The 27,107-nt window shown below is 49.5% G+C and overlaps 1 protein-coding gene across 4 annotated transcripts in view; it reads right to left on the bottom strand.

The window, feature by feature from the left end:
* Nucleotides 1-299: 299 nt before the first annotated feature.
* Nucleotides 300-27,107, bottom strand: part of LOC138468387 (NACHT, LRR and PYD domains-containing protein 3-like) — a 1,409,260-nt gene continuing 1,382,452 nt past the window's right edge. For all 4 annotated transcript variants that reach the window (XM_069608925.1, XM_069608926.1, XM_069608924.1 and 1 more), the window contains one exon: nt 300-607. In XM_069608925.1, the coding sequence (XP_069465026.1) occupies nt 348-607 (260 nt within the window). In that variant the 3' untranslated portion in view covers nt 300-347. The remainder of the gene's footprint in view (nt 608-27,107) is intronic.

Raw genomic sequence — 27,107 nt, 5'->3', positions numbered from 1 at the left:
AGGACTCTAACATTGCAAGCATTCCTAGACAATCCAAAATAACAAAACCCCTCCTGTCTAGGGCTGCCACCCCTGGACCTTGAACCTGCCGCATACACATGGCGACAGACAAATTCAAACATTTGTATGTGATCAATTTACTGCGTTCAGTAAAGAACTTACATTTTCAAAGTATCAGAGAAATTGTTGAATAAAAGTATGTGTATGATTAAAATGAAGTCTGATAAGGTGAAATTGCTTTAGAGATATTGTGTATTTATGTATGTGAGTGTTGGTAAGCAGCTGCATAGATAGATGTATATCTTCAATTACACTTTATTACATGGTGTGATGGTTCTAAATGCGTCCTAGTCGGATTGCTCCAAGTCTTTGAATAAGCTGCGGTTTTTCTGGCGGAGAGCATCCAGGAACACCTGTTGGGCCTTGGCTCCTTTCTTCAGCACCATCCTGAGGAGGGCAGAGACCTTTGTGTACCTGGTGCTCTCCTTGAGGATATCTTCCACCTCATACTCACTGAGGATTCTTCTCTGCTGCAGAACAGCCATTATTTCTTCAACCACTATTATTTTATCCAGGAGTGCCAGTCTGTGTTTCTCTATGAAGGTTTCTGGTGGAGGGAAAAACATTGGTTCTAAATCAAAATAGAATTCGCTCAACCATTCTCCTACAATAATTATACACAAAAAGATACAATAACTACAGATAATGCCCAGAAATAAGGAAGAGTCCAGATTAGAGGATGTATGCAGCTGCAGGAGGTATCTTCCCTTATCAAGAAAATGGATGCAGACAACAGAGTTCAGACTAGGCCTCTCCATCGTACACATTAGGGGGAAAACTGATGACACTACTCTTCAAAGACCAACTCGCCAATCGCGGATCGCTCCACTCAACCCTACTTCTTCTGTTCCGTAGCCCCCCCCACTCACCACTGCTTCCCCTATTGTAACGTCTCTGCTCCCCCACTCCATTTGTAACCCCCAGTGTGCATCCAGCTATGCAGTTCTCTGTTGCTTCATAGATTGCATCCTTGCATGCATAGGCTAGCAGCCCTTGCAGAGACTGGCCTTGTGCCTCTCTCACACACGTCATATCACTGGCCCCTACCATGGACGTGAATTCTACTTTGATTGTCACATTTTGCTCCTACCTTTCCTTACATTTGTACAATACAATAAACCTGTTTTACGATCAATCTGTTTGCCTTGTGAGTCCTCTGTTCATTCTCTGTGCCATGACATATTGTGTTAAAAGTGCTATCATGGGACTTCCATGAGCAAAAGAACCTTCAAGGGAAAGATCTGAACCAGAGAAGGACCACCAACATTTCAATTCCCATGAGTAGCATCAAACTCCATCACAGGGAGTCCTCAGGAATCACCATTGCTGGGGACAATCAGTCCACTTTATACATGGGCTTAATATCGACAATATCACACTTCACGTGAGCGATAATCCCTAGAGGACAGGGCAGTCTGAAATCTCAGGAAGGCAGCCCAACCATATCCCTGAGGAGATACAAAATGAATACCAGGAATCGGGCCTTCATTACCAAGGGAATAGTAGGCAATTTTAAGGGTGTAGAAAGAGCGAGGCAAGACACAGGTGGCATATTTGTTTGGGCTAAAGACTTTTATTTATACCAAAATAATGGAAAAGGGGTTGGGGAAAGACCTAACTATCCCTATCCACTATGAGGGGTTGCCCTGCCTCAACAAAAGAATTCTATGGACTGGGTCATGATGTCCGTCAAACAAAAATGTCCACCGTCCTGTGTCTAAACCTATTTGCGTCCCATACACTTTCATTATAACTTAAAGAAAAAGGGGGTTTCATCTTAATTCCAGAAGGAGGTCTTGACTCTCCCGTTCTGGATGCTGACTCTAAAGCACAGTTTTTATGCAAAAGAAGGTATATAGAATGTTCACTGTTCACAAGGTCAGACCAAACTTAAAGATAACCCAGTTCCCAACTCTTCTGAGGAGAACTCTTCCTGGGTTCCTGGTTCCACTTGCCAACAAAATGTTCCTCAAAATTCCCTGGGGAATTCCTCTTCACTAGTCCGTAGCACAAAAAGGATCCTTTCCAGTCTCTTGTCAGGTCCGGTTCACTAACCTGGTAGACCTTCACCTTTTATTCTCTTATACGCCTCCGGTTGTGTTCATCTGTTTCACACAGCTAGTATTGTATTGTATTGTATATTCTGTTTCTAACCCCCTTTTGCTCTTCGGGATATTATTTGGTCCCTCAATGCCCCCCTTTCCAGTCCAGCCCTTTCCATTCCTTTGGGAAGTCCCTGGGCGGTCGCTGGTCTCTTCTGGAGGTTGAACGAAGCTTCTCCATTCCTGCCGCGCTCAGCGTCGTCCTTCTCGCGTCTCCACAGCTCCATCGTCTCTCTATCTCACCTTTGGCTGCCTGCTTCTTGGTTCATGGTCAGCTTTCGCTGGTCTGGCTTCCCGTGTCTCTGACTCGCTAAGACCTCTCGGGTGCCTGTGGCTGTCCGCGTCCCACTCTGTAGTCTTCCGGTTCTTCGGTATAGGACCAGCGTCTCCTTCCCTTCTCCTCCAGGGCTGGCTGCTCCACAATATGGAATTGAGCCCTTCTTCCCTTTTTACCATCCGGCTGTCCTTTGGCCAGCTGCACCGCGTGTGTTGGTTCTGCGGTGGACTTTCACCTCCTTGCTTCATCTTCCTCGTCACAGTGATATTTTGTATCAGGCTTGGGTGAGTCTCCCTCTTCCTGATCCAAGTCTTATTAAGAACTCCATCTGCTAAACCATAACAAATAGTGGTGTGGGGGACCAGAGGCACTGGAGTGGCGGTTAAGGAAGGTGGGGATGAATACTGCATTCTTTCAAGGCCTTTTTCACCAATCACAAAGGATTTCCCCTACCCTGAGATACATCCACTGAGAACCACCTGAGGGGGGCGATCGGGTAGTGGCCTCACCTCCCTGGCATCATGGAAAGGGGCCTTCCCCATGAAAAATGTGTGGAAGATGTGACAATACCCTGGGATTTGTCACACAAGCCTGATGGGTCCTGAGTATGCAGGCACAACACCAAGGCCCAGCCGAATTGGACTTTAAGGTTCAGGACCTAGTGGGTCAATTTATTTCTCTAATGTACAGAAAATGGAAGAGGGAGGTACCAAAACCGAATGAACAGGAACATGAATATTACCAGCAGAAGCTACAAGCGTTCTGGTTAAAGCCCTCCAAAACTCCTACATAGCTGTCTTTGCAGAGACTAAACTGTCTAGATGGCTAGACCATCTAGCAAGTAAAAACAATCTTGAAACTAGGACAGTTTCTTAGACTTGCTACTCCCCTTTCTCTAGATGACTGCAAGACTATCTACCAACCATCTGTAGAAGAAGAATTCAAGCTGGTTGTGGATAGACCCCAGCATATGCAGTTAGAGTTGGGGGTGGTCTAGTAGGGGAAATATGTCAACCAATCCCAAAGAGAAATCCCTACCACTAGTGCCAGGGGGCCCTGGTGGGATCCATCCAGAGACACATATGAAATGGGTAGTAGAACCAAGGAGAAGGCAATCTCACCTGTAGGGGTAGAGAAAAGACTAGGACCCAGAATCTTTGGTTGTGGCAAATGGGTGAGCCACACTGCTATGCCTCGGTTCTGTCCTGAAGGTCACCAAGAAAAGCCAATGCACATGAACAATATGTGCTTAAACTCCGAGCCAGGAGCACTGCAGGAGGAGTGGCCCAATCCAACCCCAGAGGGGGGAGGATGAACGAGATCCAAGGTAACACATGTTAGCACAAGGGAGAGGGAATGTGGAATAACTAATTCCTGTAACCTTTAAAAGGTGTACTCTACACGTATTACTAGAGTCTCGGAGCAAACAGACCACCGTTAGAGTGGACCTGGTATATGTAAAACAGGACCAGATTGCATGGGTACATGGGACTAGAAAGTGTTCCCCAAGAGCCAGTAAGCTCTTGGGGTGAAGGAACAATAGCTCTTTGTGGGGTCAGCGGTAAGGTCAGGTCTCCCAGGACCACTTGTTTTAGGCACCAGCTTCCAGGATTCTCCCACATGGCTGGATCAGGCTTTTGCCCAGTGGCAGAAAAGCTTGACAGTTTACCCAGAATCCCACAAAAAAGCTGGTACAACAATCGCCTAGATCCAGGAATGGGGGATAAGGAGTCCTGAAAAAAAAATGTATTTTGCCGAGAGATTTTGAAGGTATAGGAGCAGGTTCCAGTATGGCCGATTGCTATGCCTATCAGCCAAAGACCTAAACAGATGTGATAAGAGGGGCAGAAAATTAAGGGAGAACCCAATGGAAAGAGGGGGTATGGGATGGAATCACAAGCTTGAGGCCAGAAGGTGGGGTATGAGAGACCAAATAGATTGTAAACCATAGCATAATGCAAACCTGAAAGAGAGGCTGGCCTTGAACAAACAGATGGGTACGGTCAGAGAGACACTTGGGGCAGCAGGGGATACATTTCGGTATCACGTGGCCACCATGATTGGGACGCCTGATTCCAATGTGGTGGACCAGGTATTTATGTCTTCTCCGCATAGAGCTGCAGGCTGATCAGATCCTCTTATCAGATACTCAAGTACACAGGCAAAGACTAATTCCAGAGTTCTGTTCATGATTTCCCACCAGTGTTTCACGCTTACTGGCTCCCCGAGACCAATTGGCCATAGCCAAGGTATATCTAAGTGATAAATGCCGAAGCCAGTATGGGAGTATGGGGTTTATTTGGAAAGTGTAAGGCAGAGCAGCGAGAGAAGCAAGGAGGGCAATGGCCATGGGGGGTGGTAGGGAGGGGTGGTAAAAGAACAGTGAGAACACTAACAATGAGGTGAAAGGAGATTGTAAGGAGGATAGTGAGAAAGGGGACTAGGAAGACAAAGAAGGTATGATCAGGGAGAGAACTAAGAGTGACAAGAACAGGAGAAAGGAGGGCCAACATCAGAAGAAAGAGGACATATACAGGGACTAAAAGGCTTTGGAGGAGGGAGAGCGTACGACGAGTAAGGCAACAGAACATCTGCAGAAAGAAAAGGAAGCGGCGTAGCAAACAAAGTATAATCTGGATGAGGCCAGAGAAACCTTGAGATTGGCCAAGCCCAGTAGGCCAAGAACCAGATGGGGGATTAGGGGGTGGGAGATGGAGTCTTTAGTGCCCCAGGTGGAGCAGGGCCAAGACATTAGGACTAAAGCATCTTTACTTTGGTTTATGTCCCATCAGGATCCAATCCTCCACCTCCCTGAGCAAGCACATTAGAGTCAATTTTTGTTGTAGCCTCAGACCAGCTTTGGTGGAATTGGCAATCCACCAATGACTTTAAAAACACTTGCCCAGTGGCCCGGAGCCACCAACCACTGATGCAGAGGCTCCTTAGGACAGAAGGTACCCTGTTGATGGAGTCTGGGTATAAAAGACACGAAGGAAGGCTAAGCCTGTGACAGGCTCACAAGGAGACACAGAGAGAAAGAATGAAAGAGGACCAGAAAGATGCTTTTGGCGGCGGAGGGATATAATGATAATGGCCTAATTGTACAACAAAAACATGGTAAGAAAAGGACTGCTTATGGCAGAAACTAAGATACAGTACAGAAGGAGCAACATCAATTGAAAGACACAGGGGGGGTCTGAGGACCCAGCACAAACAGTTAGAATGTTAGTTGTTCTAGGGAAGAAGGGACACCAAGGCCATCTGGAGATCTTTCTTTGTACGACATTTGAACTTTGGAATCAGATGCTGGAACCTGAGACCCAGCCCAGCATTCAGGAGAGGCCATGCATATTGCAGTTGGGAGTGTTTGCATTTTGTAAACTCTTGGTTTATAAATATTTGGCGAACGTTATCATCTTCCACCTGGACAGTGTTAGCCTCTGACTCACAAGAATCTCAATGTCATCTTAAGCCCCCCAGAAAGCCATCCAGCGCACATTATAGGACTGAGAAATTTGACCACATCACCCCTATCTTCAAACACTGGTTACCCCTTCAAACATGCATCATGTTTAGGACAGCCGACATCAGCTATACAGCAGTCACAAAAAAATAAACGCCACGCCACCCAGCTGTGAAACCTACCATCTCCGGAGGCCAATCCACCACTGGAAGCCAAGGCATTGCCAGGCTGGAAACAAAGAACTACAAGAGGGAAAAAGCTAGGCTACTGAATGGATCATTTGACACATTAGCGATTTCATTTTCTTCAGTGCTGGATTTTCCAACATCGGCTTTCTGCACCCCGTTTCACCCAGGATGAAACTCTGAAGTCATGCGCACTGAACTTGTACTTCAGTTTATAGAAGGGTTGCATCTTTGTAGCTGCAGGACACTGAAAGTCAGCAGAATACTATGAGACACCATTGGATTGAAAAAAAGGGATCGCCTTATATTTTCCCAAACAAACCCCCCAGTATCTATTGAGGCAGAGGCAAAACACAAAGCCCTGGTTATGGACACCCTAGCCACAGGAATATTGATTTCCCAGGGCCCAGTCTGAACGACATGCATGCCAGAGACACCAGATTCTAACAACCCTGGTGCCTCAAGGGTCTTTACACAAAAGAATAATATATCCTTTAGAATCAGTAAAGGAATGAGTCTGGCAGATCTAGAGAAACAGAGCATGTTCACTGAGGAAGCACAACTGATCCAACAATCTTTCCTTCCTCCACCTGGAGAGTTGATCTCACTTCCCAACACCTCATCAGAACATGAAACCCAATCCCAAACCAAATTCCCATGTACACCATGATAAGGTTACAAACTGAATGACAAACATAAATAAATTAGACAGTCACAGGCGCTGGCAATACATTTAGGCTCCTCTGACACAAGGTCACCAGACAGTTTTACATCTAGAACCACCTGGAACCTATTACCAGAAAGGTTTGGAAGAGAAAATAATTTTCCAGATACTCACCACTTCAAACTCTTTCTTCCCCTCACCAAGACAACATTTGATCTGCACGACCAATTCAGCAGAACGGGCCTGCGCAGCTTTCAAGTCTTTATTGTGCACTGTGTAAAAAACATGCATCATGTGTCCCATACAGGCAATGGGGCTCAGAGCAGGCTTACTAAATCTGGGTACAAACGAGAAATTCATGCCAACTTGCTGTGAATTACGGCATGCCTCTGCATCAACCGATGCCTCCAAACAGGCACATGAGAATCCGGTGCATGGATATCGTCAAGGAAGCGGAATTATACGGAACAGCATAACCTGACGTAACAAAAGGCATGGGCTGAGGAAAAGGAGGACAAGCTTCATTTCCAATCAAAATTCACATTTTCATCTGATGAGAACCAACAAAATTATGCTTCAAGAAATGTTGCACTAATACATTCTTTGATCCCCATTGGGTTTGCAAGTGCTCTACTAAAACAGCCTTTAAATAGGCATGTTCACCTTTCAGTGCTCAGTCTCTGCAGCTGATATACTCTGCGTTAAAGTATTTGTGATGTCGCAAACTGCCAGGATTGAGGTATCTTGTTTCTTTTTTCCTGAGAAGATATGGATGACCTCTCCCAAATACCACTGCAACACCTTCATAGATTTCCTGGATATCTATGTTTCTCCCCATTGGCGAGAGCTCTTCAGGAAAAATTACCACTCAAATTAAAAAAGACAGATGGGAGGAAAAAGCAAGAGCAAAGGTACACACAGAAGCAAAGAACAAGAGGAACTGTAACATGTGTCCCTCCCAATCAATCGCTCTATATGGAGAACTCAACTGATAAAAGACATAGTAGGAAAAAGCAAGAGCAAAGGTATGCAGAGAAGCAAAGAACAGGAGGAACTGTGGCATGTGTCCCTGCCAGTCGGTAGCTCTATATGGAGAACTCAAATGAAAAGAAAGTAAGAAAAGGCAGGAGCAAAGGTACACATACATGCAAAGAACAGGAGGAACCGTGACATGTGTCCCTGCCAGTCGGTAGCTCTATATGGAGAACTCAAATGAAAAAAAAATTAGGAAAAAGCAAGAGCAAAGGTACACATAGACCCAAAGAACAGGAGGAACTGTGACATGTGTCCCTACCAGTCAATCAGTCTATATGGAGAAATCAACTGATAAAAGACATACATGGTCATTCATAGATTTCAGCGCAGAGGCAGCGCACGCGAGCAGCGCAGAGAGCTAGCGTGCGCCCGCGTGCGCCAAACAGCATTCTGGCGCACCGCGTATTCATGGAATATCCAAGCCATTTTGAGCGCTTGCGCAGAGAACATCCCACAGTACCAATTACGCCCCCAAGAACGCCCCTTGCACAAGGATAAGGCATTGAAATCCCCAATGCAGCGCAAAGGGGCGCGCTAACCCTGCACCAGTTCACAGGGCTGGAACAGTGCATTTGGGGGGTGTGCAGGTAGATTCACACGCGATAGGCGTTGGGCAGCGGGGTACGTGTATTCTTAAGGGGGTGCGCGTGGAGAATCACACGCGATAGGTCTTGTGCGAGCGGGGTACGTGTATTCTGAGGGGTGCGCGTGGAGAATCACACACCATAGGCCTTGTGCGAGCGGGGTACGTGTATTTCGGGGGTGCGCAAGGAGAATCACACGCGATAGGCCTCGGGGAGCGGGGTACGTGCATTCTGAGGGGTGCGCGTGGAGAATCGCACATGATAGGCCTTGTGCGAGCGGGGTACGTGTATTCTGAGGGGTGCGCGTGGAGAATCAGACGCGATAGGCCTTGTGCGAGCGGGGTACATGTATTCTGAGGGGTGCGCGTGGAGAATCACACGCGATTGGCCTTGGGGAGGGGGTACGTGTATTCTGAGGGGTGTGCGTGAAGAATCATACGCGATTGGCCTTGGAGAGGGGGTACGTGTATTCTGAGGGGTGTGCGTGGAGAATCACATGCGATAGGCCTTGTGTGAGCGGGGTAAGTGTATTTCGGGGGTGCGCATGGAGAATAACACGCGATAGGCCTTGTGCGAGCGGGGTACGTGTATTCTGAGGGGTGCGCGTGGAGAATCACACGCGATAGGCCTTGGGGAGCGGGGTACGTGTATTCTGAGGGGTGCGCGTGGAGAATCACACGCGATAGGCTTTGGTGAGCGGGGTACTTGTATTCTGAGGGGTGCGCGTGGAGAATCACACGCGATAGGCCTTGTGCGACCGGGGTACGTGTATTTTGTGGGCTGCATGGGGAGTTTAACACACGTTTTCGCTGTCACAGGAGGGGTACGTGTATTCCTGGTGTGCCCCAACGTGAATTGGCAGTGTGTGTCCTCCCAGGTGTGCCCTCTCCCCCCTCCCCAGGCCCTGCAGGCAGCCCACAACACAGGGGACTACCCTGCACCCCTGCCCATGCCCCGCAGGCAGCCCATCCACCCTGGCCATGCCCCCCAGCCAGCCCACATGTCACCATGCACAAGTGAGTACCGACACATGTCCCTGCACCCCCACCCAGCAGTGACAGGCACCTGCCAGCAGGCCCCGACTCATGTCCCCCCACCCACCCAGCAGTGACGGGCACCTGCCAGTAGGCCCCGACTCATATCCCCCCCACATGTCATGACGATCCACAAGCATGGGCCTTATGGGCACCCAAATGACACCACACGCCACCCCAGTCCAAACACACAACCAGGTATTACATCCAGCCCACAATGAAATCCCCATGACATGACACATCCCAAATGGAAAGCATGCACATCAACACATTTCCGTCACACCCACACAATGGGTCCATGTGATTGAGAAACCACACATATCATGACATGCATGAAACCAAAGAGAGAATACCAGACATTGAAGTAGGAAATAAAACTGTATTGAACACAAAAGCAAGGGAATTAAATGAAACACAAAAAATTGAAATAAATAATGAAAATCTGCATGTCCAAAATATAAACCAAAAAAGCATGAAAGCAAAATCCAAATCAATCCAAAAGCACGTGTCCAAAGTGTCAGTCCGGCAAAACAAATTCAAAGTACAAAAACAAGAAAAAACCATTGATCCATGGAAAAAAAGTAATAAGAAGCCAAATCCAATGTCGAACTATTTACAAAGTACAAATCCAGGGTCCATGTGCCCAATCTTTTAAATGAAACCTACCTAATGAAGAACTATATACTTGGGCACTGTCCAAGCGTCCCAAAATAAATAAAAACAGAAAGGAAACCTAACACTAACTAACTATATACAAAGGCGGCGGGCAAGTCCTATGGCTCACTCTGTGATGTCCTGGGCCAGGGCATCATTGAACTCCATGTCGATGTCCCGGAGGCGGGCCTCTGCCCTGGCCCCGAGGTCTCGCAGGGATGCAGTCATGGCCTGTTCCAACTCCCTGCGAGTTGCCTCGAGGCACTCAGCCCGCCTCAACGCCCGGCGCATGGAGAACTCCGCCCTGACCATGGTGAGCCGTGCCTCTTCCGCCCGCCGCCGCTCCGCATCTATCCGCTGACCCAACCGCTGCCACACGGAAGACACTCCCATTCCAGGATCCTCCTGTCCTCCGGCCCATGCCTGCCCCTCTGATGTTGATGGCCCCGAGCCATCATCGCTCCCACCTTGAGCCTGCTGCTGCTGTCCATGTGCCCTGCCCGATGATGCCGGCACATCCTCCATCTGCTGGTCTCCAGTTGGTGGGGTGTCTAACCCTGCTGGACCTCCGACTCCCGACTGTGGCAGGGATGGGAGCTCCACCAAGCTAGCTGCGTTGGTCGGGCCAGGTCCACAGAGGGCCCTGGTGGGAACTGGGCCGGAAGACGGCAGGGAGAACGACTGGCGCATAGTCTCCACAGAGGAGAAGAGGGCCGCCAGAGTGCTCGACACATGTAGGAACCCTCCGACCAGGGCCCCTCCCAACTGTGCCACGTTGCCACGCAGCTCTTCGTGATGGCATGCATGGTCCCCCCAGGAAGCACGCACGTCATCACGAATGACACGCGTGCGCAACTCGACACCAATCAGGACGGAACCCATACGGTCAGGGGTCTCCTCGTCCGCAGGTAGTGGAGTGCCAGATGACGTGGGCCTCCCCCCTACCTGCGGACTGGCCTGGGACGGGGCATCCCTGCTGGTGCATGGTGGTGCAGTCACAGGGTCAGGGACAGTGACATGCACAGGCCCCTCCGCGGCGACCTGTGCTGCCTCCTGCCCCTGGCCCTGGACAGGACCACTTGCACCAGTGGTACTACCCCACCAGGCCCCATGTGCGGCTCAGTAGCAGCCTCCTCCTCCTCTGTGGAGACCACCAACCTGGATGTCTCTGCAACGTCTTCCACCATCGCAAGCCCCTGTGGGGGCTCACCCGGCCCTTCCGCTGCAGCCGTTGTGGCAGACGCGGCACCAGTCCCCTCACTCCCGGATGATGGCAATTCCTGGGAGGGTGGCTGGGCCTTGCGTCGCTGCCCGGTGGAGGCATCCCCGCCGCTTTGCTCCACAGCGCCGTCTCCGCCCTCTTCTTCACTCGACGCTGCGTAGATGGAGACATACAACACAAGCATCAGGGTACTGTACAATAGTCCCCTAGACAGGAAGCAATAGAACATGAGTGGCACTGTCAAACGTATCTTCCATCCTGTACCTCCACAACACATGGGTCAATGCAGGCAACACACATGCAGAAACAGGCACGTCGCATGCAATCAACATCAGCATCCATGTATAAGGGCCTCTATTGACATAAATGTTGTCTTCAAATTCACATGCATCATGGCTCATACTGATCCCATGCACACACATCACCGGAAGGTCATGCGTCAGGGCACGTATACCACAGACACAGTGGATACAAGGATGACTAGACTGCATAAGTGAATCAACACATCGTCACGGACATGTGTCATGCATCCATGGCGTTTCAAAGTCACACAAACGCTACTCAGACACACAGACATGTACACCATACATGTCCATTACAGCAGCACCCATCTCTCACACCCCATCCATGTCGAAGAAGAGAGACAGGCATGCATTCATGTGTGCATTCCGCATGCTGCTACCCATGTTGCATTGGAAGACATCGACCATCCATGTGGTTCACGCATGACTGGTCTCACATGCAGCACCATGATGTCCCTACACATACACATCCATACATGGCCTATGTCACACATACAGGCAATTAGCTGACTACCAGCACACTGCAACATGCCCTGTTTCACACAGCAATGCATGGCCATTTACCGCTCAACTCCAGACGGGTCTGCCTCTGAAGGATCTGGGCATGGAGCGCTGGGCTTTTGCGTTCCAGGACACTCATCTGGATGTTGGTCAGGCTCACCCGGCACCCCTCTGCATCCTCTGCCTTCAAGAGGCGCAGGGCCTTGTTGAGGGTCCTGGACCTGAAGTCCTCCCAGCGCTTCCGGACGTGTTTGATGTCGCGGGTTGCCACCCCCTCCGCGTTGATGGCAACCACTACGTCCTCCCAGATCCTCTCCCGTCCTTCCTTGTTGTCACGCGATAGTGTGAAGAGGGCATCATAATGCCCTAGAACTTGCTCCACTAGGGTACCAACTTCCTTATCGGTGAAGCTGGTAGCCCTCTGCCTCTCTGGCTGGGGATCGCCAGTGGTCACGGATGGTGTTTGCCCCGACATGGAAACCCCCGAGGCAGGTGTGGGTGGGCAACTGGGTCCTGGGGCTGGGCTGTGGAGCGATGGTATCCCAGTCGGGAGTCTTCTGTTCTAGCAGGGGTGGACACAGCAACTGGACCCCTGCAGATGGCTGACGTTCAGGCACCAAATAGCAGGGCACGTGGGCAGCAGGCAGGCAGCAGCAGATGGCAGGTGGGAGTGTACTCAGGGCTCTGGGGGTCAGGAAAATGGCCTTTTGGGCAGGAGCGTGGTCTTCCGTGTGTTGTCGCGTGGCCAGCTTGATACGGAGTGATTTGGCACGTGAAAAAACTGCACGTCAGCGTGTAATTCGAGGAAAGGCCCTTAGCGCATAAGCGCGTCTGTGACGTAACACGCACGGGCGTTTCCCTCAACGCGGGTACATAGTGAATCAGCACGTGAAAAACAACTCGTCTGCATGCAATTGGAGGAAAGGCCCTTAGCGCGTACATGTGGGCTGGCTCAAAAGGCATGCGCATGACGCCATTTCCTCATACGTGCTTTTTGTGGAGAGTGAGCGGGTGATTCTTGTTGGTTCACACACGATTACTTCACAACGGTTCCAGTTCGTACTCCCTGTTTACTCAGACAGCGTTCAATTCTTCTTTTGGCGGGGGTGTTACCAATGCGCACACACGCGTCTTTTTCACGTTCTTTTTCCAGGCAGACGGTGAGTCGCGCATGTATTTTCCAACTGAGGTTGCCCCCATGTGTCGCGTACCCCATTCAGAGGTCATTGTAGGCTGCGTGTATCACGCGTATGCTTATTTTTGTGTTTCTGGGTGCCACAGCGTAGTGCGGGTTTATTTTTCCAGGTACGTGGTCTACCAGGGGTTGTGTGCATGTTAAATATTGTTTTTGGGGTGCCTCTGCGTTGCGTGACCCGGCATCTTCCCCCAGGGGTCACAGACAGCTTTGCTAGAGCACTAGGGTACGAATTCCATCGAGTACCCTACCCCTTTCACCCCAATTGCCCAGGACAATTAACTGCAACTCCCATACGCACAACAACATCAGTGCCATGGTTGGGAGGCGACCAAGCAGTAAGGGAGACAAAGGTGGCCAAGCTCAAAGAGGTGGGCGCCGTAGGGGACGTGGCCAGGATGTGCAGGGTGGCCCAAGAGGCCAGTGTGTGGAGGACCAATCGGGGACACCTATGGCCCCCCCCAATGGTTGGAGGAAATGTAGCTGACACCATCCCAGCTCAGCCCTTGTTAAACCGGCCCATATTGTCAACTGAACTGGCACAGAATGACTACCAGGCTTACTTCCGTGTCACCAAGTCTAAGCCACGTGTGGCAGTGAAAGTTGCTGTCACCAGGCCACGTGGATCTGGGGCAGCAATGTCATCTGCTGCCCCAAGTAGCCAGGGTGAGGAGGCTGCAGGGGCAGCTGCAGCTCAATCCACCCCAGCTCCGAGTCTCCCAGCCGGGACAGTGTCGGTCCAAGTCCATCACACCGAGGTTGGTCCTGCCAACATCACCCTGCAGCCAATGCCTGCAGTGAGACCTTTGGTCATTGTGCCTTATGAAACTTCCAGTGCCCAGTCCACCTGCGCTTCTGCACCTACCAACCAGAGTGGCGTAAGCCACTCAAGGTCCGCACCACCTTCCAAGAAGATGAAGGGTGCTTTTGCAGTACAGGCTGGGACCCCAGACACGGCTACGCACTCCAGCACGTCAAGGAAGCCTAGTTTCAATGACGTCAAACTAGATGCACTTGTGGCCTATGTGTTGGCACATAGCCGCGAAATGGTGGTGACTGCAGGGTGCAAGATTACGACTGCTCAACTTAGGGCCCACTGGCAGAACATTGCGGACCGCATTAGTTCCCTTGGATTTGTGAAGTGCACAGCTGATGATTGCTCTAAGCGGTGGAATGGGTTTATAGTGATAATACCGAACTTCTCAAAAAATCTCGAAAAAAAAAATCTCGAAAAAAAGGCCGAAAAAAAATTATCGAATTTTTTTTTATGACGTTTTTTTTTTCGAAATGGGGGTCCCCCCAACCCCTCTTTTTTCTATTTTTTTTTATTTTAACCCTTTTTTTTACTTACCTGACCCCAAAAACACATATAAATAAATAAATAATTCAATATTTTTTTGGGGAGATTTTTTTTTCGAGATTTTTGTCATTCAGTATTATTTTTTCGGCCTTTTGACTGACCACCGGTGGAATGACCTGAAACGCAGAGCAAAGAACAAGCTGGCTTCCAATCATGCCTCTACTCTGGTGACTGGCGGTGGGTCTCCACCAGAGGACGACCAACTCACTGAACAGGAGTCTGTCGCTGGAGGCTTCATCACAGAGGATCAGATCCGAGGCGTGGGAGACCTACCAGATCTTGAAGCATTGTCCGGTGAGTGCCCATGCATGTGTGTGAAATCCATGTGTATGTTGCTTGGGTGATGTGTTCTGATTGACTGCCAGGTGAGGCTGTGTAGTCATAACTGGTAGGGGTCACCCTTGTGGTCCCTCCAAACCACTCCACCGCCTTGGGTTTGGGTATGACAGTATCCCTTCTGACCACAGTTGCCAATTTGCACCTGATTACTGCAGTTGAACTTCAACTGTCATCTTGCAACAATTGTTCAAAATGTTTTCATGTTCATTCAGCCTGATTGTTTTCATCCTCACCATTTTTACCACACATTTTTTTCCAGTACTGCCACAAATTTAACAAACTTCAGTCATAGATTACACCCCACAATGGCCCAAATGTATTACCTTGTTATGGGAATGATTTTAACATTCAGGCTGATTGAGTAATGTGCACCTACAATTGGCCTGCACACAATAATTTTTGGCCCCTGTTTGTATGTTGAACATGACTGTTGTCTTCTGTCATGTTGAAGTGACCAACCATTGATGTATCCATGTGCCTGCCATAACTGCATCAGTGAACAATGGATTTGTTGCAGCGTGTGGCACATGCATGTTTTGTCAGAATATTTTGCATGTTTTATCTCATGATGTCCATCTTACATGAATGGGTGACAGTACTTATTTCATACCATATGGCTGTACTTGTCAAATGTACCATGGCTATGCTACGTGCCATATGTGTGCTGGCATGTGTCATGTATGTGTATTGGACATGCCAGTCACAGGCTGTGTGATGCCAGTGCTATCCAGCAAGTAGCACATGTGTTGCTTTTCCATCTTGGAGTCCTCAGTGTCTGCTTTTTGCCTCCCCTTCCAACTCATTGGCAGTGCATGCATGCCAGGGTTATTGTCATGTGGGACATTTGTAATTTATGTACTGGATCTCTGCCTCGTCAGGCATATGAGTGTGTGCTATGGTGCTCATGCCTGTTTCCATTTATCTTTCATGTTTTTGCAGGTGATGAGGCACTTGCTGCTGTTGAGGAGGAGATGGTGCAGACCCAGGATCACAGCCACAACCGGGCACCAGTGGAGGGTGTCTCTGGGTACACCTCCGAAGACCTCTATGGCTCAGGTGCTGAATCGGACATTGAGACATATGTGCCGTCGCAGGTGAGTGTTTCTGGCAGGGATGTTGTTCTGTCCAACCCACCTGCACCGGTAGTGGACCCCTCTATGGGGATTTCAGTGTTGGAAAGTCCGCCTGTGGTGGTTACGGATGCAGGGTCACACTCCACAATATTTGCTCCTGTTCCTGGGCCAGCAGATCAAAGGAGGAGTGCAGTCCTGCAGCCTCAGGCAGTGCCAGCACAGCAAGGTGCACATCGCCTTGCCCCAAACAGGTGTGGTGTCCGCCAACACGGTGGCCGTGCACCACCAGGCAATACTGTGTGGGAGATCTCCATGTACAGTACAGCAGCACAACAGGGGGCATCGTGTGAAATGATGGCTCAGGCAATGGATAGGGTGGCCACTTGCATTCTCCCCCCTGAAAGGCAGATGGAGCTCCAGCAGCAGGCAACAGACTCCATTTGCCACTCACACAGGGAGGAAATGCTGGCGTCCAACAGGGACCGACGGGCTGCACTGGAGACTCTGCGCACAGCCATTTCTGTAGAGTCACAGGGCCACAGGGAAGCCCTCAGGTTAGAACACAGGTCCCTCTGAGATACTCTGGGTGAACTTGAGGTGTCCGGAGTACAAGGGCAGAACAGCAGCTGGAGCAGCTGACACGTACACTGTCAGCTGAGCTCCAGCCAACCCGTCAGGAGATCCGGGCATCACGCGAGGCCATGCAGGCAGAAATGCGTGCTACCCATGAGGTGCTGCATGGGGATCTCCGACCCATTATCCTCCAGAACCAAACCTTCCAGACCTGTATGCTTGCTGCCATGGAGGACCATACCAGGCCTTTGCGTGGTCTGCCTCCCATATCACGGCCACCTCCTGATGTAGCAGCAGAGGGTGATGACAGCGACGACGGTTCTTGCACTGTAGCGTAGCCGTGCAGGCCATGAGCCCATGGAGGTTTTTTTTTCTCTCAACATCCACGCATGCGGGTGTTGGGGTGCACCCTGTACCTCGTCCCTCCTGGGTGGCCTCCCCCCCGCCCTGGTCCACACATGGCCATTTCTTTTTTATTTGTTTTTATTTTCTTATTACAAGTGTGTTGCTTTGCGTGGCTCCCGTAGGCATCCACTGTGTATTCCAGCTGGGCACATGCAGGCTTGACCTGTCTTTGGGTTAGATGCTTGGGTTCCTGACACACACACCCCTCCTGCTTCCCCTTTCCATGGGCTTGCAAAGGGTGTGACCAAGTGACAGTAACTTACACAGTGACATTGGACTCCCATGAGTTGTGTGGCCAGTCTGTAATCAAAACTGTGTGTACATCCCTAGTGGGGATTGTTGTTCGATTATCCACTGCATGGTGTATTGATATTTTGTTGTGCATCCATGTCTTTATCCTTATATACATGTAGCTTCTTCATGTCTTAACAAGCCCATCCCCTTTGCAGTGCAGTTAATGTTGTATGCAGTACACTGACACATTTGCCTGACAGCAACACTCTGCAGTTCGAAGGGGTGGATGTGCTGCCTTAGTCAGGTTGTGACACTTGCACTACTTTAATTTTTAACTGTCATATATTGCCACTGTTTCATCCTGTAGTGATGTTTTGTGTTGCTGCTAAGTATTTGTTAATGTGTGCTGTTTCTTATTGATTACTGAGAGCATATTGTCTGTGGCCTGTTTCCATTAGGGACAGTGCACTTTGTGACAGTTGTGTCATGTGTTGTGCATTCATTTGGTTGCTTTCACATTGTATGCCATGCCATGGTGTGTTGGGTAGCTGAGATGGGGAGGGGTTGGGTGACATGGCACCATTCTGATGTGGTATTTTGCTAGGGGGTAGTTCATGCTGCATGAATGCATGTCTTTTTGTGACATGGCATTGGCTGTCTTTAAGTAGCTAGGAATGCACACAATGTAACACTTCCAGGTGAACAATCTCAGGCTGGTATGCTTGTGACAGTTGACTGTCCCTTTTGTCATCATCTTTGATTGTCAGCTGGTATGTGCCAGGGCTGTGTGCACTCCGCAGGGGTGGGATTTTAGGTGAAGTAATTTGCCACAAGTTGGGTACCGGCTGCCTCACCACGTGCCCTTTCACCTCCCATGCACAGCGGCAGTGCATGTGGTTGGGGATGTGGGGGCGCCATCATCGTAACGCTCACCTGATTCCCGTAGAGGCGCCGGTCTTGACTGGGCGTATACCGTATCTTCAAAGGTGATGTGTAACACACGGCTGGCTCTTTGGGCTGGACCTCTGTGCACTGTATGTCTGACTCGAAGGGTAAGATGTCTTAGGTAAGTGAACGCCGTGCTCTCCATCTGCCTCGGGGCAGGGTGCTGTAACCAGTTTCTTCACTGGATAAGGGGAGCAGGCCTCTTGACTTCAGAGGACTGCTGTCCGTCGTTTACTGCACGAACGGTAAGTTTCGAGTAATTCTAATGTCTTTAAAAGTCTTTAGTAATGATGTCTCTTGTTTTGCAGGGTTCCGGCGATGGCGGATGACGGGCTGAAGTGAGTTGAAGATGGAGCCCGTGTGATGAATAGAAGCGCCTGGAAGCACATAAGTAAGCGCTTGTTGCCTGCTTCACGATGCGCTCTAACTGTCTTTTTATTTTGCAGGTACAAGTTCGGAGCGGCTGCAGGGTGCCGGAATACCCACTGGGTTAGATGTGGAAAGGAGTAATGGCACGTGAGTATTAAAGTTCCCCAATGTCTTTAAACGCACCTTGTTTTGTCTTTCAGATGAGGGATGCAGCGCCGAAGGCCTCCGGAGCGTGCGAAGAGTTGGTAAGCTTTTGTCTTTCAGATGCCGGAATGCAGTGCGAAGACCTCCGGAGCGCACGAAGAGTAGGTAAGCCTTTGTCTTTCAGATGCCGGAATGCAGCGCGAGGCGTTGGTGACAGCCGATGGACCAGGTAAGTGAAGCGCTGTCACTGAAGACCGTAATGCTAACCTGTTCTTTCTTGTCTTTATAGGTGTTGCTGAAGACTGGATTCAGGATGGTAAGCCTTTTTCCTTAGGCCCAGGATCAGATGCAGAAGACACGATGAGCGTTCTGCTGCAGAGGATGCAGAATAACGCAAAGCAAGATTCATCCATCGGGTGTGGTTTAAATAGCCTCCTGTAGTGCTTAGGTGTCTCCTTCCAAAGCCACGCCTAGGTAAGAAAAGAGTTCCTGCTTTCCAGAAGAGTTCCAGTGTTCTGAACCTAGGGAGTGGCTCCTGCCCCACCCAACAGGAAAAGTAGTTCCAAACAGAAGAGGATCAGAGGCTCAACTGACAGGCAAGTAAGCAGCATGGTCTGCTGCAGGTAAGTCCACCCAAGCATTATGAGCCCGGCGCTTCCAGCGCTGGGACTGGGCATATTTATGAGCCTGGTGCCACTGGCGCCAGGACTGGGTCCAAAAGGTCCCAATTGGGACTGGTTGGCACTCGGAACCTGGGTTATGGATCTGCTTCCAAGGGAGTTGGGAAAACCCTGACCTTTTGGAAGCAGAGATCATGACAATCATGTCCACCGGCACGCCCCGCCGGGTTGCAACGTTGTGCAGGACACATGCTGCCACTATGATCCTGCACACTACTGGAGGCGCATATAGCAGCTGCCCACAAGAGCGGTCAAGGGAGCGAAAGCGTGACTTGAGCACTCCGAATGTGCGCTCCACTATGCCCCGGGTTGCAATATGGGCTGTGTTGCATCTTACCTCGGGTGGTGTGGTGGGGTTCCGAATTGGTGTCATCATGTAGGTGCTCAGAGGGTAGGCACTGTCCCCTGGGGAGGTGATAATGGCTATCATTAGTGGGGTTTTCACATTACTCAGTGTCAGACATGCATGCATGTGCAGAGGCATTTATACTCACCAATCAGCCATGTGTCGCCATGCCGCCCAGCTTCCAGGTCCCGGTTTAGGGGTGACATTCTGAATATGAAACTATCATGGCTTGACCCTGGATAGTTGGCATATACTGAAGTGATGATTCCCTTGGCATCACATACTACCTGCACGTTGATTGAATGCCAGTGCTTGCGGTTTCGATAGATGTGCTCAGTGGCCCTGGGAGGACATAGAGCCACATGGGTGCAATCAATGGCACCTAGCACTTTGGGGAAGTGTGCCACCCCGTAAAAGTCCTGGACCATGGCCTGCCTTTCTGCAGGTGTTCTGGGCATGTATATGTGCCTGCGGACTGAGGGGCGTGCAGTCATGATGGCCAACACCTGGCGTAGGCAGCATGACTGCGTGGCCTGTGACACACACCCCACTATGGCACTTGTCCGCTGAAATGAACCAGTAGCCAAGAAGTGCAGCACATTGAGCACCTTTTCCAAGGGGCTCAGTGCTTGTGAGCACAGGGTGGGTGATGTGAGGTCATCCTCCCACTCCCTCACCAGGTCTAGGATTATGTGTGGTGGAAACCTGTACTTCCCATACACCTGGTCATCAGGCATCCCAAAAAGGCTGGTCCTGGGTAAAAAAATGCAGGCCCTGGCTATTCTCTTCCTCCTGCGTTGTCCCACGACCACTGCTGCGAGGAACGGTATAGTCATCGTAGCATCTGAGCTTGTTTGTTGTTTGCGCGCACTTTTATGCTACGCGGGGCCGTTTACGCCTGCTTCCTGCTGGCGGATTAGCACGTCTTTTTTGGCGCATGCCTTTCCCCTGTTCGATTCCATGAATACGTGTTGTTAGCGCGCGTGTGGGCGTTGCGAGAATTTACCTCCTGTACTTCCCCCGTAACGCCCACATTTTCACGCGTTGTTCCCCATTCCGCGTGTTACGCCCCGTGTTACGCCCACTTTTCTTGTCTGCGCTATGTGCGCCTTCCCTGTGTGCGTAGCGCACGCCGTTTAGTGACGTGTGCGCCTGCATGCGCCACCCATGATTTTAGCACACATCCCAGGATTTACACACGCACTGAATTCCATGAATCGATGTGCGCGGGTTTGGCACGCATGCGCTGCGATTTTCACGCTTGCGCTGCAATTTTCGGCACACATTTATTCCATGAATCGGCCCGATAGTAGGAAAAAGCAAGAGCAAAGATATGCAGCGAAGCAAAGAACAGGAGGAACTGTGACATGTGTCCCTCCCAGTCAATAAGTCTATATGGAGAACTCAACTGATAAAAGACATAGTAGGAAAAAGCAAGAGCAAAGGTATGCAGAGAAGCAAAGAACAGGAGGAACTGTGACATGTGTCCCAGCCAGTCAGTAGCTTGATATGTATAACTCTAGAAACACATGAAAAAAGGAAGCGTGTGCCATTCTTCATGCTTTTAGAAACTCCAAACCTCTGCATCCATCTAACAAACAAGCCTCATCAGCAGGGTTTCAACACCATGTTTTCAGAACACCTGTTTGCTGAAGGGTACACAACATTACAAAACATGGCAGTCCATGATTGAAATGTTGAACTGTCCATGGTAAAAGCACTCTTAACATTGAGCACCAGAGACCAGGTCCTAGCCGCCAACAAAGACTCTTACACGGTCCCTTAACCCCAATTTGAACTCAAAGCAGCTGCTGCGGGGCTGGCTCTGAGGCTGTGTCACAATATGGACAGGTACTCATGACACTGATGCCCGTTGGGGATGTTCTAGCTTTCAGACATCCTACTCTTGGATTAGGATGGCTTCTGAGGTGGCATGGCAGCCCCAGTTTTATTTTTCGGGAATTTATCTGCGGTGTTATAAATGGGCAGGGCACTTATTGTAAGACTACAAATATACCAGGATTGCATACTACAAATTGTAAGACTACCAATATACTACTTATTGTAAGACTACCAATATACTCCGAAACTTTGTTCTTAAACATTCCGTGAAGAAAATACACGTGAATCAAAAATGTTTTTTCTCGACTTATTTTTCCCAGCCGAGAAACACTTGATTACCATCTTTGTTTTAACTGGTTGCATTCCAAGAAACCACTATAAAATGTAATGCTTTTCTGGAAAACAACAGAAATAAATCCACAGTGCGTAGAATCTCGAAAGGAAAAGGAAAACGGGAATACAAAAATATGGATCAATTCTGATATAGAAGTAATATCTAAATAGAATTTACTTGAATCAAATTGTGTTACGAAGAATATTACAGTAACAACAGACCAACTCCGGGTAGACTGCCTAAAACAACCCCCATCTACCAACAATGCGGACAGCAGCGAAGTAGCAAGTGGTGAATTAGAGGAAAGACCTACAACTAGCACCACTGGAGTAACAACCATGCCCACAATTGACACACAACTAGAACTACCAAACAGAGTGCTTGGCACAATACCCTGAGTACAACCTTTTTTAGGGGAAGGAAAGCCAGACGAGGGGAAAAAGAAAACCACGGCAAAAAACAATAAAGGAAGATATAGTAATCAACATCTCTTCCAAAGTACTTTCCAAAACACAAATGGACAACTTGAATTTAGGTATATCATTTATAACCACCCACAACACCAGCTTATTTGAAGAAGAGGTGAATTTATTAAAATTAGTTCGTAAAATGGAACTCAAAATTTTCTTTGATAATCATACGGATGACAACTACGAGAAGAAGCCTTGGACTTTCTAGATATGAAGAGTAAGAGTAACTTTCACCCACAAGTTAACCACCCCCTAGTAAATCTATTCAAAACTAAAACTACAAAAGAGTTGAGAAGTCTAAAAAATAAGAGACCCCATGTAGACACATCAGTAAACATCGATTGAAAAAAATTCAAGAACTAGTGGAGGATACTAGTGTAACGCTCACCTGATATCCAGGGAACGCCACTCAGCCTGATTGGACCACTCGCGATCTCGAACCCCTCCCTTGGAATCTGTTCGACCGAGGATTGGGCCTGAAATACAGGAATTTCGGATTTAACTTTACTGTCTCTTGTTGCTTGACTCCCGCCTCCCTTGAGGACCAAACCATCCCCTTTGTCGTCTCCTCACCTTATTTTCTTGTATTGTGCGCTCTCCATCCTGCTTCTCGGTGCAGGGGTGCGTTGTTGATGTGGGTGCAGCGCAACCTAGTTGCTTCACTGGAGCGGGCCCTATGAGTTCGAACTTGCTGTAACTCCAGTCCGACAAGGTAGGTTTGTTGGTTTTGATCAACTGTCCTTTTCTTTTCTCTTGCCCCTAATAATGACTCCCCTTCTCCCTTTAGGTGCTGGAAGGGGTCGTTGATGGTGTCGTGCCGCTTGGAGGGGTCGGGCACGAAGCAGTGAGTGAAAGCGCGATGCGCGGCGCTATTCGCCTTTTCCTTGTGCTGAACTATGTCTCTCTTTTCCCTTGCAGGCAGCTGCAATGTCCCAGAATGGCTGCGGGCTGAGAGAGTAATTAGCGGTGAATAAAGCGTAATGCGCGGCGCCTTCTTGTCTTTTCATGTGCTAACCTGTGTCTTTTCTCCTTTGTAGGTCGATGGTTTGCTCCAGAACAGATGTGATCATGAGCGGCTCGAGTCCAGTTAAGCGTGTGATTATTCTTGCTATTTTCGGAATCGGTATATGAGAACGCTTACTAATGTCTTTTCCTTCTTTCTCTTCTTCCCAGGATGCAGCGTCCCACAATTGGAGATGGTGCCGCCGAGATGCTGTTCTGTGGACCAGAGGGGCGATGGATGGAAGCAGGATTCTACTCAAGGTAAGTGTTGTGCTAAAGTTGTTCTTGTTCTTTCAAGTACGCAGTTCTAGGAAGGCAGGCGAGGATCTCAGGAGACCGATCTGGGCGCGGTGAGTGTCACGCTGCAGGTGCAGAGTAACGCGAAGCGTGTTCCTCTGCCCGGGCGTGGTTTATATAGCCTCCAGGTATCCCAGGTATCCCTAGGCCTAACCACACCCAGACCGCATAGCACAGTTCACAGAACTAAGCTATGTGGAGGCATCCATATTGCACCAAAGTCCATTACCAAGTCCAGTTCTCAAGTCTTTCCTCTGAACATGTATGAGCCTGGTGCCAAAGGCGCCAGGACTGACTTCAAGAGGGTCCCAGATGAGATGGGGAGGCCTTAAAGGCCAATATGGAGGATCGTAGCCTGACTCCAGTGTTTTGCCTAAGAGGGTTAGGGACAGGGATAATGACAGCACTCCCCCCCACCCCCCCAAGGCCCCCATCATGGTAGTTCTTCTGCCTGGCCCTGGTTTGGTTGGATGATTTCGATGGAACCTTCTTAGCAAACGTGGTGCATGGATATTCTCGCAAGGTTCCCATGTTCTGTCCTGCGGGCCATACCCTTTCCAGTCCACTAGATAGTATAGTTTAGATCTGACATACTTTGAGTCCAAAATGTCCTTAACCTCAAATTCCGGTTCTCCATTGATCACCACTGGTTTTGGCGGTGTTGTAACACGGGTTCCAGGTTGAACAGGTTTCAGAAGAGATACGTGGAACACAGGATGAATTTGCATGTTGGATGGTAATGCTAGTTTAACAGCTACTGAATTTATTACAGATGTGATGGTAAAAGGACCTAGGTATCATGGGTGAAATGGGCACATGTTTAGACGCCAACCAGACCTCGTCTCCAACCTGGTAATTGGGGGCCTTTCCACGACGCTGGTCAGCAAATTTCTTTTGACGGTTCTTAGCTTGGAGTAAATGTTCGACTGCCTTTTTAAAGGTTGGAGAAATGGTTGTGTGTAAGGTTTTAATTGCTGGCATTTCCAGGGTAGTAGGTACATCTAGTTCGGAAGTGCGTGGATGTCTGCAGTATATTGTATAAAAGGGAGTCTGCCCTGTACTGGTGTGTAAAGAATTATTAAAGGGCATATTCAGCTATCCATAACAAGTCCGTCCAACTCTCTTCCACTTGATGTAGCATACAGCGTAGTGTCAGAATCGGAAACTACCACCCCCGGAGGCTCCTCACCTGACTCCTTAGAGGAATCCTCCTTGGTAGATGTCTTTGGTCTTCTTCTCCCCTCCTTCCCTTCTTGATCTCCTGGGTGTCTTCGTCCGTCTTGGTGCTCTTCCTTCTCCTTTTTGTCCTTCTTGCGCTCGTAGAGATAGAGACGAGCTCCGCTTGAGGCCACCCTGACAGTGGTAGGAACAAGCTGTCAGGTGGACCCAGGGGAGCCAGTCCCGTAACGTCAGGGAAAAAGCCAGTGACGGCAGAAAAAACCCTGTAGATGGCGAGTCCTTGCTGGCAGGGAGTGTGTCGGAAGTGGAGGGCTAATGTCGAAAAGGATTGGAAGAGAGTCCACTGCGATCCAAGGAAGGCAAAAGCAGAGGCTGCACATGAGCAGTCAGGAGGGATGGTAAGGCTATAATGCAGGTAAGAGTGAGAAAGGGAGAGAGAGAGCTGGTACAGGAGAGCGAGAGAGAGAGGAGAATGAGAGCGTGAACAGAAGCGGGAGCGAGCAAGGAGGGGAGAGAGAGATAGTAGGGAGAGCGAGCGGGAGCAAAAGCGGGTGAACAAGAGTAAAGAATCTAGCGAAAGCGAGAGAGAGAGCAAGCGGGAGCGAAAGCGTATGAACAAGAGTAAGGTATCTAGCGAAAGCGAGAGAGAGAGCAAGCCGGAGAGAAGTAGCGGAAGGGCGCGAAGGTAGGCTTAACCCCGTGCAAAAGGAAAGAGCCGAGAAACAGGGAAAGCCGAAGCGGGCTGAGTACTAGGTAGAAAAGTATCAAAGGAGCGGCACTGCAGGCGAAGTTAGCGAAAGGCTGACTATGCGAGTTGCAACGCACAGCGTTGTGGGTGTGGCTACCTTTTAAAGGAAAAGGACCAAAAAGACTAGAATGGTAAGGACCCCAAGGAGCCTAAGTAAGCCTCCATCTTTTCCACAGTGTCCAGGGTCGCGTTGTGACAGTATGCCCCCTTCTCATCTGGGGTTCCCCGGGCTTACCCGGATGAAGGCGGTGAAAAAGACGTAACAAGCGAGGGGCGTGGATGTGGCTTCTAGGTTCCCAGGTACGCTCTGCAGTGGAGTACCCCTTCCAATGTACCAGGTACTGAACTGTACCATGTCTGTAGCGAGAATCCACCAGCCTCTCCACCTCGTATTCCTCAGGTTCTGGATTATCGGGAATTGATGAGCGTGGCACTGTCCGACCATGCGGATCTGATAGACAGGCCTTGAGAAGGGACGAGTGGAACACAGGATGGATGCGCTTCATACTGTGAGGAAGTTTCAGGCGAAAGGCCACCGGATTGATCTGTGCGGAAATGGGGAAAGGCCCAATGAATCTGGCAGAAAACTTCCCTGGGTGTAGCCAGCGTGGCAAGAATTTAGTGGACAACCAAACTTTTGTGCCAACAGTCCATTTGGGGTTTTGAGATCTCTTCCTGTCAGCGTACCTCTTTTGGAGCTCCCTGCTAGTCTCCAAGTTCTTCTTAGCCTCCCCTTGTATACGTCTTAGTTCACTAAGCCTTTGGTCAACCGCAGGGACAGCAGTCGATGGTATTCCGACCAAGGGGATATGCATGGGATGAAAGCCATAGGAGAAAAAGAATGGACTGGTTCCTAGGGAAGAGTGTACTGTATTATTGTAGGCGAATTCCGCCGTGGAGAGAAAAGATTTCCAACTCTCCTGTTCTTGACCACAGAAACAACAAAGGTACTGTTCTAAAGTGGAGTTCAGACGCTCAGTTTGTCCGTTGCTTTGGGGGTGATAACCAGAAGAGAGAGCTCCACTGATTCCCAGAGTCTTGCACAGTCTAGACCAGAAACGAGAAGTGAATTGAGAGCCTCTGTCGGAAACAATAGTTTGGGGTAGACCGTGAAGCCTAACCACATCTCTGAGAAAAACCTCAGCTACTTCTGGAGCCGATGGTAGGCCAAGTAGAGGAGAAAAGTGTGCCATCTTACTCAGGGAATCTACTGTAACCATGATGGCGATAGAACCCATAGAGAGAGGAAGATCCACAATAAAATCAGTAGAAATATGGTCCCAAGGACGTGCTGGCAAAGGTCCTTGTTGAAGGAGACCCAAAGGGCGATGCGTAGAGGGCTTACTGGAGGCGCAAATAGGACATGCGGCTACATAAGCCTTTACATCCTTGGCTAAACTGGGCCACCAGAAATACCTTGATACCAAATTGGTCGTGGCTCCTTGCCCCTTGTGGCCAGCAGAGGGTAGATCGTGACACCAAGACATAG

The sequence above is a fragment of the Ambystoma mexicanum genome, chromosome 4q, assembly GCF_040938575.1.
Source record: "Ambystoma mexicanum isolate Mex_15411 chromosome 4q, UKY_AmexF1_1, whole genome shotgun sequence".
NCBI classification, from domain to species: Eukaryota; Metazoa; Chordata; class Amphibia; order Caudata; family Ambystomatidae; genus Ambystoma; species Ambystoma mexicanum.
This window is presented reverse-complemented; position numbering and strand designations above follow the sequence as displayed.